Raw genomic sequence first — 15,343 nt, 5'->3', positions numbered from 1 at the left:
GACAGTTCCCTACAGTCCCCTACAGTTCCCTACAGTTCCCTACAGTTCCCTACAGTTTCCTACAGTTCCCTACAGTTACCTACAGTTTCCTACAGTTCCCTACAGTTTCCTACAGTTACCTACAGTACAGCACAGACACAATTGTTACTCTACTACCACACACTGCACAGCACATACTGTGAACACTACTCCTAGATGTATCAGTGTACTCTGGTCCTGTGTGTTGGCTATGCACTGCTCATATTGTAAATGTAGTCCCAAATGGCACCCTATTCGCTACATAGTGCCCTATGGGCGCTGGTCAAAAGTAGTGCACTATATAGGAAGGAATAGGGTGCCATTTAGGATGCTGCCATACCCCTTATGACATGTTTTGTGAGTCCAACAACCCAATTGTCTTTCCCTCAGGAGCCAGTGCAAGAGAAACCCATGGCGTTTCACAGTCATGCAGGCTATGACAGGTGTGTGGCCATACCTTCTGACCTTGACTAGAGTGTTGTTAAGATGTTATTCCCCAATGTACAGTACAGGGGCTGTAGTGGGTACAATGAGGGTGACCCTGATTATCTGTGAATAATAAACCTATAACACTACTCTATGTGACCATGGACACCTGGCCCTGTCAATCCTGAATGTTTTCTCACTGAAATGTTAACCTTCGAATCCAGTGACTACACCAGAGTGCCATCTTAGTGAGACGCACACATAAGATCTCTATCTCTGTGCCACAAGCAGAAAGAGAGAGAGAAATAGAAGAAAGAGAGGAAAGAGTGTTAAAAGTGTTCTTTGAGTCCATATTTCTTTATCTCTGCCAAAAGCAGAAAGAGAGTGACAGAGGGAGAGAGGAGAGGAGAGGAGAGAGAGAGAGAGAGAGAGAGAGAGAGAGAGAGAGAGAGAGAGAGAGAGAGAGAGAGAGAGAGAGAGAGAGAGAGAGAGAGAGAGAGAGAGAGAGAGAGAGAGAGAGAGAGAGAGAGAGAGAGAGAGAGAGAGAGAGAGAGAGAGAGAGAGAGAGAGAGAGAGAGAGAGAGAGAGAGAGAGAGAGAGAGAGAGAGAGAGAGAGAGAGAGAGAGAGAGAGAGAGAGAGAGAGAGAGAGAGAGAGAGAGAGAGAGAGAGAGAGAGAGAGAGAGAGAGAGAGAGAGAGAGAGAGAGAGAGAGAGAGAGAGAGAGAATGTGTTAAAAGTGTTATTTACCTCATTCATATCCCTACCTTTAGCTTCAACTCAGATGTGGCGTCGGGTAAGGAGATGAGTGATGGCTACGATGGCTTGTCCAGCAGCGGGAAGGGGGACGGGAAGCCCCGGAAACACCACCGCAAGTCGACCCGCACACGCTCACGCCAGGAGAAGACCAACAAGCCCAAACTGAGCATGCTCAATGTAAGTCCGTCCGTCCAGACTACCCACCTTTCCGAACTGACCAGTGGTCAAAGTTTTAGCCATTCTTAAGCTATTCAGTAAGTCGAAAGGGAAAAGTTTAAAACAGAAATGACCATTTATACTGTATATTCATATATTGCTATATTCAAAGGATATGCTTATTCGTACTTGCACATTTAAAGTAATTTCTCTTTCTCCCTCAGGTGAGCAACACGGGCAATAAGATGGTGGAGTGCCAGCTGGAGACCCACAACCACAAAATGGTGACCTTCAAGTTTGACCTGGACGGAGATGCTCCAGAAGAAATCGCTATTTACATGGTGAGGTCATGACCTTTGCAGACCTGTCTGCGTCCCAAATGGGGGGTGGGGGGTTGTTGAGTTCTACTAAGGTAACATTGTTTTAAGATGGTCATGACATGGATCATTTAGCTATTTGAATTTGAATTTTAGGATCCCTTTAGGCCTTTAGGCCTTTACTCCTATAGCCCATAGAAACGCATTGAATAACAACAGATTCATAAATGGCAAAAAAGACAGTGAAAAAATGTAACATAAGGAATAAGGTTTTGAAGAGTCTGTCCTATATCTAGGAGATGTGCGAAAGCTCAGGATTAATTGAATTTGGCCTTTACTACTATAGCCCATAGAAACACATTGAATAACACATTCATAAATGGCAAAAAAGACAGCCTAAATATATATCATAAGGAATAAGGTTTTGAAGTGTCTGTTCTATATCTAGGAGATATAAGAAAGTTAATGAAATATGACAGCGACATGATTTTGGAGGTATGACAACGCGAGACTACTACTGAGCTAACATATGGAATTGTTTTAAGATAGTCATACCATGGATCATTTTGCTATTGAATTTTAGGACCCCTGTAGGTATAAAAAACTATAGAAAAATGAATTTGATTAAACACATTGAATAACAGATTCATACAATGAAAAAACTGTCCAAACTCTAGAAATCTCTTAACTGATGGATTTTGAATTTTTTTATGTTACTTAGATTGACGCACGGGTGCTCTTAAGGATTAATGGACCAATTAGAATAGTCCCAAAACTGCAAAGCACGCCGTCTGCCACTCTAGGCAGGCTAGAGCAAACGCTCAAAGGCTTATGGACCTTGGGTTCCTCCTCTGTCTGTCTGGGATTTACTGAGAAAAGCTATTTTGAGAGCTTCTGAAGAGATCTTTTAATATTTCAATGGGGCCACCAAGCTCAATGCACTATAGCAGAAGATATGGGAAATGAATGTAGCCTGTACTGTTGGGTCATCCACTTCACTATTTATAGTGTTTCCCTATGTCATTTGACGTTTCCTCTGCTGAAATGGTATAATTATGTTACGATTGTTCCTGAAGTGATATTTACGTGTGGTTACATCCTGTGTGTGGTGTCCATGTGTGTGGTGTCCGTGTGTGTGTGTGTGTGTGTGTGTGTGTGTATAGGCAGAGAATGGCTTCATCCTGCCCATAGAGAAGGAGATGTTCATTGATCAGTTGAAGGACATCGTGGACAAGGCTGAAGATATGCTGAGTGAGGAGATGGAGGGAGAGACGTACTCCGCTCTGGGGGGCAGTCCCCAACTAGGACACACCTCTTGGGGGCCGGGGGGAGAGGTGAGGGGGACATCCCAAACAAAAAAAACAAAAAAGAACAAAAAAAAAAGGAGTGGTTGTCCCACTGGCTATCCTAAGTTGAATGCACCAATTTGTAAGTCGCTAAATGACTTAAATGTTAAATGTAACTCACTAACACATAGACACTAATCTACTCACATTAACGTTTATGAAGAAACCACGCACACACACGTACGCACACACACGTACTCACACACACGTACTCACACACCCGTACTCACACACACGTACACACACTCAAATGTCTGTGTTCTGTCTGTCTCTCTATCTCTCTAAAGAGTCAGCAGCCTGGAGCACCCCAGCCTGTTTATCAGCAGAATGGTAATACTCCATTCTCTCTCTCTTCCTTTGTCTCCCTCTCCTTTATCCTCTATCTATTCTGGTTGTGAGTGGGATGTCTGTGGAGGAAGGTTTTGAAAGGAGTTTGTACTGAGGACTGTTTGGGTGGGTTGAGTAACTTTGTGATGTTTTGGCTGCCATAGCTGATGACTTCTCTCTCTCTCTCTCTCTCTCTCTCTCTCTCTCTCTCTCTCTCTCTCTCTAGTGCTCCACACAGGGAAGAGATGGTTCATCATCTGCCCAGTGCAGGAGACTCCCACCTCCAGCCAGGATGGGACCACAAACATGTCTGCCGATGGGACTACAACTACTCAACATGATGGGACTACAACTGCACAGCCTGATGGGAGTGCGGTGTCAGGCAAGTCTGCTGATGGTGGCACTGCTTCAGGCAGAGGTGACATTGTTTCCATGTAACCATTTCAGTACTATGTCATCCTGGTGGAGTAACGGTACCATGTTTCCCTCTAGTGCTGAAAGAATGATCGACATCCTCCAAATATGCACTTTAGTTTGAAATATTATCTGTTTAAGGTCTTTGGATGTGGGCCTGTTGTACAATTGTAGACAAACAGGATATTACTCTTGTATTGTGTCTTCTTTTGGTTCCTCATGCAGTATCAGCGTCCTCCTCCATAGCTAACTCTGTGTCTGGGGGAAGTGGAGGCTTCAACTATGAGGGCTATGGCCTCTGTAGCCCTCCCATCCTGTCCTCCACAGACCCTCTCCTCCTGGCTATGTCCCATGTCCCAGCTCCCTCTGGCCCCCCATCTGTTCACCCAGGCCATCCTCCAGAAGCCCAGCCAGCCTTCGCTCCGCCAGCGGCCCCCTCTGGAGGTCTCCGTAGCTCTCTGCCTGGAGAGGAGCACCAGGTGGGAGGGCGTCTTGGTGCCGTCCAGCAGATGGCAGAGATGGCATGCGCTGCCTCCATGGTGGAGGAGGTGCCCTGCTGCCCGCTGGCCATGCCAATGTCCCTGGACGTGAGTGGTGGAGCCCAGGGGAGCTCAGCTCCTCTAACCCCTCTGCCCCCCCAGGACTCCTCTCCCTCCTCAGCCAGAGAGTCCCTCTCCTACCCCTCCGTTGCCCACTGCGACCGCTCCCAGCCGTCTGTGGTTGTCCAGCAGCCCTTCTCCTCCATGGGCGGAGCAAAGGCCCCCTCGCTGCCCCAGAGCCCTGCCACCCACCAGCACACGGCAGGGGGGCCCAGTGAGTCGGACGGGGAGGGGCGAGGGGTGGGGGTTCGAGGGGGCTTTGTGGACAGCACCATCAAGACTCTGGACGAGAAGCTGAGGAACCTGCTGTACCAGGAGTACGCCCCCATGTACCCATCAGGCAGTGCTGCGGAGACGCCTGGCTCGGGGACGGAGTACGTCCAATCCCCTCCTGGGCCAGACAGCGCAACCTTGGGTTCAGGAAGCAGCACCCCCGGACCTATGGGGGAGGGGCGCTACCGGACAGGGGAACAGCTGGTAAACACAGAACCTTTATTCCGTATAAATCATAGGATGAGTTCCAAATGGCACCCTATTATTCCCTAAATAGTGCAGTACATTTGGGATGCAACTATACTTTCTGTTCAGAGATGTATTTTGTCCTTAAAAGTAACTTTACCCACACCCCAGACTACATGTACAGTACATGCAATCTATATATACCATTCATCCTTAAATGTTGACCATTCTTCCTTTAAAATGACTGCGCTTTATTCTCTCCCTGTCAACCCCCACACCATACACTCTCTTTCTGTTTCACTTCTCTCTTTTCCCCTCCCTCCCTCCCTCCCCACTCTTTCTTTCAGCCTCAGATTCCAGAGAGGATGGACAGTTTGAGCACGTTGAGTGATTCTGCGGTGTGTGGTACGTACATTCTACAGTGTGGTATGAAGGATACAACTTTAATGGTGATCCCTCAAACAGCTGTCTATGACAATGATCAATTACAAGATCCACAGAGGTTTCAATGATTTTCCTTTAACTTATTGAACAGCTGTTATTGTAGTCATTTAGATAGAGAACCTGGACATTCAGTCTCTCTCTCGCTGTCTGCAGCCCCCGTGTCTAGGAGACAAAACATACCCCACTCTACCTCCTGCTCTGGCTCTGGATCCAGAGGCCGGTTTAAGGTACTTTACTGTGTTACATTGTTGTTCCCCATTGCTACCTCTAGTGGTGCAACACCTCTTAGTGACTCCTTCTACCTACAATGCCTGACTAACCTCTTATAAATTAAGTTTTGTAAACGGCAAATGTGATATTGTGGACTGATATTATAATTACCTGTTTGTTTCATTTCTGCAAAGTAGGTATAAACGTGTCAGAGCTCTTTATACAATAACTTTATCATTGCTGTTGTCAACCATGTCTATAGATGATCACAGGCCTTCCTGACATGGTGACGCAAGGAGAGCGGAAACAGAGGAGGTGGAGCAGCGCTGCCTCCCCGGCGCACCCTGCTGGCCATCTCTCAGACCACCGTAGTGGTGCCGGGGCCATGGCCATGGCCCCCTCCACCATTATCGGACGTTTCTCGGTGGTCAGCACCGAGGACGACGTCACCCTGAGTACCTGCGGCAGTCGCTACTCTGCCCCGCCAGACTTCTACCTGGATACACCCCCCGCCATGGCCAAACGGGGGTCGTTGCCACGCGCCTCCACGTCCACCTCCGTGTCTGTTGATGTTACGGTCCACGCTCACGCGCGCTTCCTGTCCTCAGACTCGGGGGCGGAGAGTAGTCCGGCCAAGCTGGCCCCGGACACGCCATCACGCCACGGCCGCTCAGGGGAGCGTAGAGGAAGTGACCTCATGAAGAGGGCGGTGGCTTTCCTGCGTCGTTCAGGCCGTAGTAGTAGTGTGCAGAGCTCTGATTCGCTGAGCCGGCAGGGGTGCGTGCATGGCTCGGCCTATGTCAGCAGTGATAATGACTCTGAGATGGAGGACTCGGATATGAAGAGAGAGCTGACCAGACTCAGGGAGAAGTAAGTAAGCTGTGTGTTTGTGTGTGTGGGTGTGTCTGAGTCTAGAAGACCATCATCAGAGTAAGGCAACTTACCCTTTATCTAAAACCTTTCTCTCCCCTCCCTCAATCTCCTCCACCCAGACATTTAAAGGAGCTCTCGGAGCTGCAAGCCCACCACAGAGGGGAGATAGAGCTGTTGTACCGCAGGCTGGGTAAAGCCACTCCACCCCCCCTGGGTCTCTCTCACACAGCTCCCCCCAAGCGAAGGAGCAAGCACAAGCACAAAATGAAGGCTGGAAAACTCCTCAGTCCTCTGGTACAACAGCTGAGGCATGTCACCACCAAAACCAGCGACCCCAGCAAAACCAGTGAGTACAAATCACCAAAACCAGTCACTTCTGAAAGATGATCTGAAAGATACTTCTGAAAGGGACTGAAACAGGCTTGTCTGCATGATTTAAAGCAGGCAGGTCCTCAGGTGTCAGGCAAGGTAACTGTCATAATTTGAATAGAGTAGCAGGGCTAAGTTGTAATAATGTGTATGGCTGCGTCCCAAATGGCGCACTATTCCCTGTTTAGTGCATTACCTATATGGGCCCTGGTCAAAAGTAGTGCACTTAATAGGGAATAGGGTGCCATTTGTAATGCACATTAAGTCTATCTGTGTAGGTTTCTGTGTGTAATATTTATGTTGGTCTGTCTGTGCAGGTGAGCCTACAGTCAGTCTGAACGGGTCTCCAGCCAAAGCTCCTGTACAGTCAGACAGCAGAGCCCGTTCAGGTACCAGTCCCTTGGATACCGTCACCTCTACCTCTGAACCTGTCCAGACCAAGCAGCCCTGCTCCCTCAAGGGTTCCCTCTCTTCAGACAACATATACGCTGGAGCTGGACTACAAGGAGAGAGGACAGGACCACAAGCTTCACCAGGCCAAGGTGACCTACAAATTACACGTCCCAGTCATGCAAAATGAGAACATTATCACTAGGGTTACAAAATTCTGGTAACTTTCCCAAATTTCCAAGGTTTTCCAAAACTCCTGGCAGGAGGAGTCCAGATTTCCTGCTTATTCCCTCCTGATTTCGTGAATATTCCAACTGGGATTTCTGGAAAACCTGGGAATTTTGGGAAAATGTGCGGAATTTTGCAACCCTAACTATCTATTTTATTACAGTAATGTCACTGAAGTGGCAAACTACAGATACAGATACAGATTCTGGGTCATTCTCATGTTTAGAGTAACGGCTGCAATATGGGATGCCTTAGCAAATATGTTTCATATGATGGAACACGTAAAGTCGTATCACAGGTACAGAGGAGGATCAAAACGGAAGTAGGATGGTGCAACATTTCAGTCACATCAACCTTAATCAGGCATCTGCAGCCTTTAACCTTTATTGTTCTGACACCGGTTGTTGTTCAAACTCATTTCTAATGTGGGTTCTGGTCAGAGCTGTGTGCTCTTCTTACCCTGGTGTCCTCTGCTTCCTCTCCTCCTTTACTCCTCTTCTCCTTTCCTCCTCTTGTCCTCCTCTGCACAGGCTGGCCATCTTACCCTCCACCGCCAGAGAGAGTGACCTATAAATCCAGTAGCAAACCACGCGCTAGATTCCTCAGTGGGCCTGTGTCTCTGTCTATCTGTTTGTATCTCCTCCTCTCCTCTCCTCCTCCTCTCCTCCTCGTCCTCCTGCACTGCTCTCCTTTCTCTAATCCTCTTTCCTCCTCTTCTTCTCTCTTCCTTGGCTCTCCTCCTCTTTACTGTCCCACTCCTATCCCTCATCTCTTCATCTCCTCATCCTCTAGCTTTTCTCTTTCTTCTCCCCCTCTTTTGTCTTCCTCCCCCATCTATCCTCTCCTCTGTGTGTCTCTGTCTCTCTGTGCTACAGTGAAATGTTTCGCTCTGTCTGTTGTGCTTGGCTGATGAGTAGTGCATGTGAAGTATAGTGATGCACTGCAGCAGCACTGTGTGCTCAGCTCACTCTTACTCTCTGCTCCTGCCTGTCTGCTCGGCACAGATCCTCTCAATGTGTCTCTGCGTAGTGGACCCCGTCTGCATGGCTACACACAGCCACTGTTATGTTGCGCCCTGTTGGTTAGGATCTCTCTCTCTCTCTCTCTCTCTCTCTCTCTCTCTCTCTCTCGCTCTGTCTCTCTCTCTCTCTCTCTCTGTCTCTCTCTCTCTCTCTCTCTCTCTCTCTCTCTCTCTCTCTCTCTCTCTCTCTCTCTCTCTCTCTCTCTCTCTCTCTCTCTCTCTCTCTCTCTCTCTCTCTCTCTCTCTCTCTCTCTCTCTCTCTCTCTCTCTCTCGCTCTCTCGCTCTCTCGTTTTCTCTCTCAGAGCTCTTACAGTTCTGTGGCTCACTTCTAGAGTGACTGCATGATTGGCCTTGTCCTTTCGTATTCAGATAGTTGACTGAACCGTGCTTTCCCACAGTGTTATGTACTGTATGTGATGTTGCATATGGCCATTGAGAAGCTCTGTGCAGCAGTGTGTCTGTATGTTTGTAGACGTATGTCTGTGTGTTTATGTCTTCATGCTGCATGGAGTCCTAACTCTGTTTGTCCCATAGGGTCAACTCTGAAACGACTCTGCCTTGGTAAAGAGCGTGGAAGGGGTAAGTATAACTTGCAGCAAAGACATTAGCCATTTGGAAAACCCCAATCTATGTGTATTATTTATTTATTGTAGCTACTCATATACACTGTTTTCCTTCACCAAAGTTCCTCTCATAAGCACATTTTATTAGATAGAATGCATTTTATAAACAGGATTGGCTATCTAGTATTTGTTTTAGCTACATTTAGTTAGAATAACATGCTTTAGCAACAGAGCTAGTTGGAACTTGAGGCAGGGTCTGAACAATATGTCCATCTCCCAGGGACTGTAGCAGACCCAGGCCCAGGCCCAGGTGCATCTACCCAGCTGCCCCAACAACAGACAGCCAGCTCCACCCCTCCTCCCCGCCAGCCAATAGCAGGGTTGGCCCAAGCCCAGGCCAACAACAGCAACAACAAGACAGACACCTACACCGGCACCTACATGGGCTCCTACGCAGGGTCCTTCACAGACGCCCTTCACAGGATAGTGGATGATTGGACCATGGAGGCCCTGTGTGTCTCCCGGCGCCCGCGGACCAGCTCCCTCAGCCTCAGTGGGCAACCACTTTGGAACGAGGACCCCGGGGGGCCCAGAATAAGAGACAGACTGTTCAGCGCTCCAGATGTGAGTAGTTGTTGTATGTGTGTTTATGTACTACCCATTATTTATTAGTAGGGGTGTAGCTAAATGTAATGTGTGTTTGTGGGGAGAGCGTGTGTATAGTTCAGGCCTGGATTCAAATGGTGTTTGTTTTCTTTAAAATGATCAAATCATTTAACTCCACTTGATGGAGCATGTTTGGCACAATAGAACCGATGGAATAGTCCTACAAGTGCAAGCCCTGCCAGCTGGCAATCCAGGCAACTTAATCAAATGTTTAATGTATTTAAAAGAAAACAAATACTATTTCAAGTCAGGTCTGGTATAGTCAAGGTGAAAGCCTGTGGTGACTGAAAGCTCACCTCCATATCTTTCGCTTCAGGCACCTGCCAGGACAGCCCTTGGCTCTGAAGGCCCCCAGCTCCCCCTGTCATGGCCGATGATTGACAACCAGGCCCTGGGCTCAGTGATGAGGACCAGCTCCCCGGGACAGGCAGGGTTCCATCCTGGCTACATGCTGGCCCATTCAGGCACAGACCTGTTTGGGGGGCTGCTGCCCTCACCCCTCTCGCCCCTCTGTGTAAGCCATTGGCCTGAGCTGCTGTGCCCCTTGGGTTCAGGGGTGGTTGCTTTACCTGCTGTGCCCCCAACCTGGGGCACCACCACCCCTGGTCCACCCTACGAGCCACCCGACCCCAAACCCAGGACCCTCTAACCCCTGTAGCATCATGTCTTCCAACTATGTGACCAAAATGAGTCATATGTAGTTAGAGCTCTAGTCTTCTCTACCCACAATATGTAAACTGTTTCTATTTAACCAGCATCTATGTATATAATACGCATTTGTATATACACTGAGTGTACAAAACATTAAAAACACCTTCCCAATATTTGCCCTCAGAACAGCCTCAATTCGTCAGGGCATGGACTCTACAAGGTGTCGAAAGCGTTCCACAGGGATGCTGGCCCATGTTGACTCCAATGCTTCCCACAGTTGTGTCAAGTTGGCTGGATGTCCTTTGGGTTGTGGACCATTCTTAATAAACACGGAAAACTGTTGCGCGTGAAAAACCCAGTAGTGTTGCAGTTCTTGCCTGGCACCTACTACCATATCCCGTTCAAAGGCACTTAAATATTTTGTCTTCCCCATTCACACTCTGAATGGCACACATACACAATCCATGTCTCAATTGTCTCAAGGTTTAACAATATTTGTTAACCTGTCCCTTACTCTTTACCTACACTGGTTGAAGTGGATTTAACAAGTCACATCAATAATGGATCATAGCTTTCACCTGGATTCACCTGGTCAGTCTATGTCATGGAAAGAACATGGAAAGTTCTTCATTTTTTGTACACTCACTGTATGCTGTTATCAATGTGTGTGACATTATCAACCTCAATTGACATACCTCATATTTATGTATGTAAGGGACATATGTATATCTTATCACCTGTGTGAATGTGCTGTAGTGTATATAAATAAGGTGTATGTGCATAATCCATTCGTTTGTGTATAAAGCTTTTGTGTATTTACATGATCTATTTGTATATTATTCATTCATACTGTAAGTCTTTGTACATAAACTGTTCATGTTTGTGTGTAAATCACCCATATGTGTGTACAGTATGTGTATGTATATACAGTAACCCCTGTGTGTGTTTTTGTGTGAGTGTGTGTACAGTAGGTGCTGCAGGGCTCTGTCCTAACTCAGCAGAGAGCCATTCACCATCATGCCATCACTGTGAAGCCTTGTCACCCTGGTTAACAGCCTGGTCATCCTGGTTACCAGCCTTGTCACCCTGTTTACCAGCCATATCACCCTGGTTACCAGCCTGGTCACTCTGGTTGCCAGCTGTGTCGCCCTGGTTACCAGCCTGATCCCCCTGGTTAAAAGCCTGGTCCCCCTGGTTACAAACCCGGACTATCTGGTTACCAGGACCCTCTGCTTTATTACTCTGCTATTTATGTTGTAATATATTTCAACTTCCTCAAACTTCATTGAAACGCATACAACACAAGTGCTTGAAATAGTCTGAAGAAATGTGGAAGAACTTGAACTTAATCTTCAGGAGAAATATCCTGGGAGAGTGCCTTGAACAGTAGTTTCAATTAATTCTGGAGACAAGCATGAGGCCATTTGAGATAAGATAGGATAATATGGTCATGTTATGTGTATGGTTTTGCCTTCAGAGGTACTAGATATATTTGTGTGATTCACTTATGAATGTTGTATTTAGGGACAAAAACTGGTTGGTTAGTTTCAGGTTGCCAATTTAGAATGTTGGGAGTATGACCCTGTTATTGGTTGTTTTGTGAATATTATAATAACAGATGGTAAAGTATCGCCTTTAGTACTGTAAGATTCACACATGGCACTGAAGCTATGTTAGTCCCTTTGTCCAGAAGCTTGTACAAAGTAGTAGCTACACGATTTTGCTCAACACTTACAACAACCTGCATGAACAAACACTGAAGCTTGCACAGGATAAAAGGTGGAGAGTCAGACCTTAGCATTCTCTGGGTGATAACTAGCGTTACTTGGCTGTCATTAAGGGAGTAAACATTTCACTGTTAGGCCACACCTGTTGTTTACAAAGCATGTGACGAATACAATTTGATTTGATTTGATTAACATCGTGCAATAAACAGTGGATGTTTCATACTGTACTGAAGCCGGCTATAGGTGATTTCTCCTACAGTATGCCTCATTGTAGGTTTGAATTGTTTACCTTAAAAAGAGTTAAGTGTGGTTTTGGAGGGTTAATGCATGAGATGTACACAGTAACGTATGACATATATGGATGTTAGAGGCAGGTATGATATGTGATATATTGCAGGACCTAAGCAAGTAGACTAATGTAAAGACAATGCAATACCTATTGGGATACACATTATATACTGTATATTTGGGGTTTATGTATGGTTAAAAAAGTAATAATGTACAATAAGGAGTTTCATCATTGTTGTAAAATCAGTCATAATCTGTTTCATAAGGATCATAAAGATACAGTAACACAGTAACTCCTGCTGTGCTGTGGGTTGATGACAGAGAAGTAATCTTTTAAATGCACAGTTTTGCTACTGATCTTCTGTGGTCCTGAGATTCCTAACAAGACCAGCCTAGTGTGTAGAAATCAATGCTTCTTTCAGTTTGGTTTTGTGTTGTATGATGCAATCATTTCAATCCAATACAACACACATCATCTTGTACAATAATACAATCATATCTATCAAAATAGTTCAGAAATCACATGACCTAAACAATCCAAGCAAAGGCTCTCAAGCCTGTGATTGTTTGTGAGATAAACAGTGTATTGCGATACTACATAGCTTTCTTTGCCAACCAGTTGGCAATTCTTGGAAATTACTGATTTGCTTGTTATGGTTTGAAACCCTTTCGTAACTGTACAGTAAAATCAGTTTGAATGTAACTTTTCTAGTGGAATAGTGCAGAACAGAGCCATATTTACATATACACTCCATAACCAAAAGTATGTGGACACATGCTCATCGAATATTTCATTCCAAAATCATGGGCATTAATATGGAGTTTGTCCCCCCTTTGCTGTTATAACAGCCTCCACTCTTCTATGAAGGCTTCCCACTAGATGTTGGAACATTGCTGCGGGGACTTGCTTCCATTAGTGAGGTCGGGCACTGATGTTGGGCGATTAGGCCTGGCTCACAGTCTGCGTTCCAATTCATCCCAAAGGAGTTCGATGGGGTTGAGGTCAGGGCTCTGTGCAGGACAGTCAAGTTCTTTCACACCGATCTCGACAAACCATTTCTGTATGGACCTCGCTTTGTGCACGGGGGCATTGGCATGCTGAAACAGGAAAGGGCCTTCCCCAAACTGTTGCCACAAAGTTGGAAGCACAGAATCGACTAGAATATAATTGTATGCTGAAGCGTTAAGATTTCCCTTCACTGGAACTAAGGGGCCTAGTCCGAACCATGAAAAACAGCACCAGACCATTATTCCTCTTCCACCAAACTTTACAGTTGGCACTATGCATTGGGGCAGGAAGCGTTCTCCTGGCATCTGCCAAACCCAGATTCGTCCGTCGGACTGCCAGATGGTGAAGCGTGATTTATCACTCCAGAGAACGCGGTTCCACTGCTCCAGAGTCCAATGGCGGCGAGCTTTACACCACTCCAGCCGACGCTTGGCATTGCGCATGGTGATCTTAGACTTGTGTGCGGCTGCTCGGCCACGGAAACCCATTTCATGAAGCTCTCGATGAACAGTTATTGTGCTGACGTTGCTTCCAGAGGCAGTTTGGAACTCGGTAGTGAGTGTTGCAACCGAGGACAGACCATTTTTATTCGCCACGCGCTTCAGTACTCGGCGGTCCCATTCTGTGAGCTTTTGTGGCCTACCACTTCACGGCTGGACTGTTGTTGCTCCTAAACATTTTCACTTCACAATAACAGCACTTATAGTTGACCAGGGCAGACATTTCAGAAACTGACTTGTTAGTAAGGTGGCATCCTATGACGGTGCCACGTTGAAAGTCACTGAGCTCTTCAGTAAAGCCATTCTACTGCCAATGTTTGTCTATGGAGATTGCATGGCTGTGTGCTCAATTTTATACACCTGTCAGGAACAGTGAATCCACTATTTTGAAGGGGTGTCCACATACTTTTGTATATATATATATATATATATATATACACTGCTCAAAAAAATTAAGGGAACACTAAAATAACACATCCTAGATCTGAATGAATGAAATAATCTTATTAAATACTTTTTTCTTTACATAGTTGAATGTGCTGACAACAAAATCACACAAAAATTATCAATGGAAATCAAATGTATCAACCCATGGAGGTCTGGATTTGGAGTCACCCTCAAAATTAAAGTGGAAAACCACACTACAGGCTGATCCAACTTTGATGTAATGTCCTTAAAACAAGTCATAATGAGGCTCAGTAGTGTGTGTGGCCTCCACATGCCTGTATGACCTCCCTACAACGCCTGGGCATGCTCCTGATGAGGTGGCGGATGGTCTCCTGAGGGATCTCCTCCCAGACCTGGACTAAAGCATCCGCCAACTCCTGGACAGTCTGTGGTGCAACGTGGCGTTGGTGGATGGAGCGAGACATGATGTCCCAGATGTGCTCAATTGGATTCAGGTCTGGGGAACGGGCAGGCCAGTCCATAGCATCAATGCCTTCCTCTTGCAGGAACTGCTGACACACACCAGCCACATGAGGTCTAGCATTGTCTTGCATTAGGAGGAACCCAGGGCCAACCGCACCAGCAAGTGGTCTGTGGTCACCACCTGCAAAACCAGTCCTTTATTGGGGGTGTCTTGCTAATTGCCTATAATTTCCACCTGTTGTCTATTCCATTTGCACAACAGCATGTGAAATGTATTGTCAATCAGTGTTGCTTCCTAAGTGGACAGTTTGATTTCACAGAAATGTGATTGACTTGGAGTTACATTGTGTTGTTTAAGTGTTCCCTTTATTTTTTTGAGCAGTGTTTATATATATATATATATTGCAGTGCATTCGGAAAGTATTCAGACCCATTGAGTTTTTCCACATTTTGTTACAATACAGCCTTATTCTACAATTGATTAAATCGTATTTTTTCCCCCTCATCAATCTACACACTATACCCCGTAATGACAAAGCAAACATAGGTTTTTTGAATTGTTTGCAAATGTATAAAAAAAAAAAACTGAAATACAACATTTACATAAGTATTCAGACACTTTACTCAGTACTTTGTTGAAGCACCTTTGGCAGTGATTATAGCCTCAAGTCTTCTTGGGTATGACGCTACAAGCTTGGCACACCTGTAATTGTGG

General features: G+C 46.1%; 1 protein-coding gene across 1 annotated transcript in view; it reads left to right on the top strand.

The window, feature by feature from the left end:
- LOC121578451 (serine/threonine-protein kinase WNK2-like) overlaps nt 1–10,429 on the top strand; it is a 64,091-nt gene extending 53,662 nt beyond the window's left edge. Inside the window, exons 14-30 of the mRNA XM_041892827.2 lie at nt 409–461; nt 1,215–1,377; nt 1,581–1,697; nt 2,837–3,007; nt 3,307–3,349; nt 3,573–3,780; nt 3,815–3,819; nt 3,902–4,836; nt 5,166–5,223; nt 5,416–5,489; nt 5,735–6,342; nt 6,465–6,691; nt 7,032–7,256; nt 7,863–7,961; nt 8,889–8,933; nt 9,198–9,541; nt 9,900–10,429. Coding sequence (XP_041748761.2) covers nt 409–461; nt 1,215–1,377; nt 1,581–1,697; nt 2,837–3,007; nt 3,307–3,349; nt 3,573–3,780; nt 3,815–3,819; nt 3,902–4,836; nt 5,166–5,223; nt 5,416–5,489; nt 5,735–6,342; nt 6,465–6,691; nt 7,032–7,256; nt 7,863–7,961; nt 8,889–8,933; nt 9,198–9,541; nt 9,900–10,232 — 3,708 coding nt within the window. The 3' untranslated portion in view covers nt 10,233–10,429. The remainder of the gene's footprint in view (nt 1–408; nt 462–1,214; nt 1,378–1,580; nt 1,698–2,836; nt 3,008–3,306; nt 3,350–3,572; nt 3,781–3,814; nt 3,820–3,901; nt 4,837–5,165; nt 5,224–5,415; nt 5,490–5,734; nt 6,343–6,464; nt 6,692–7,031; nt 7,257–7,862; nt 7,962–8,888; nt 8,934–9,197; nt 9,542–9,899) is intronic.
- The last annotated feature ends 4,914 nt before the right edge of the window (nt 10,430–15,343 follow it).

The sequence above is a fragment of the Coregonus clupeaformis genome, chromosome 12 (genome assembly GCF_020615455.1).
Source record: "Coregonus clupeaformis isolate EN_2021a chromosome 12, ASM2061545v1, whole genome shotgun sequence".
NCBI lineage: Eukaryota > Metazoa > Chordata > Actinopteri > Salmoniformes > Salmonidae > Coregonus > Coregonus clupeaformis.
The sequence above is the reverse complement of the archived record's forward strand: the minus strand, read 5'-3'. Positions and strand labels throughout refer to the sequence as shown.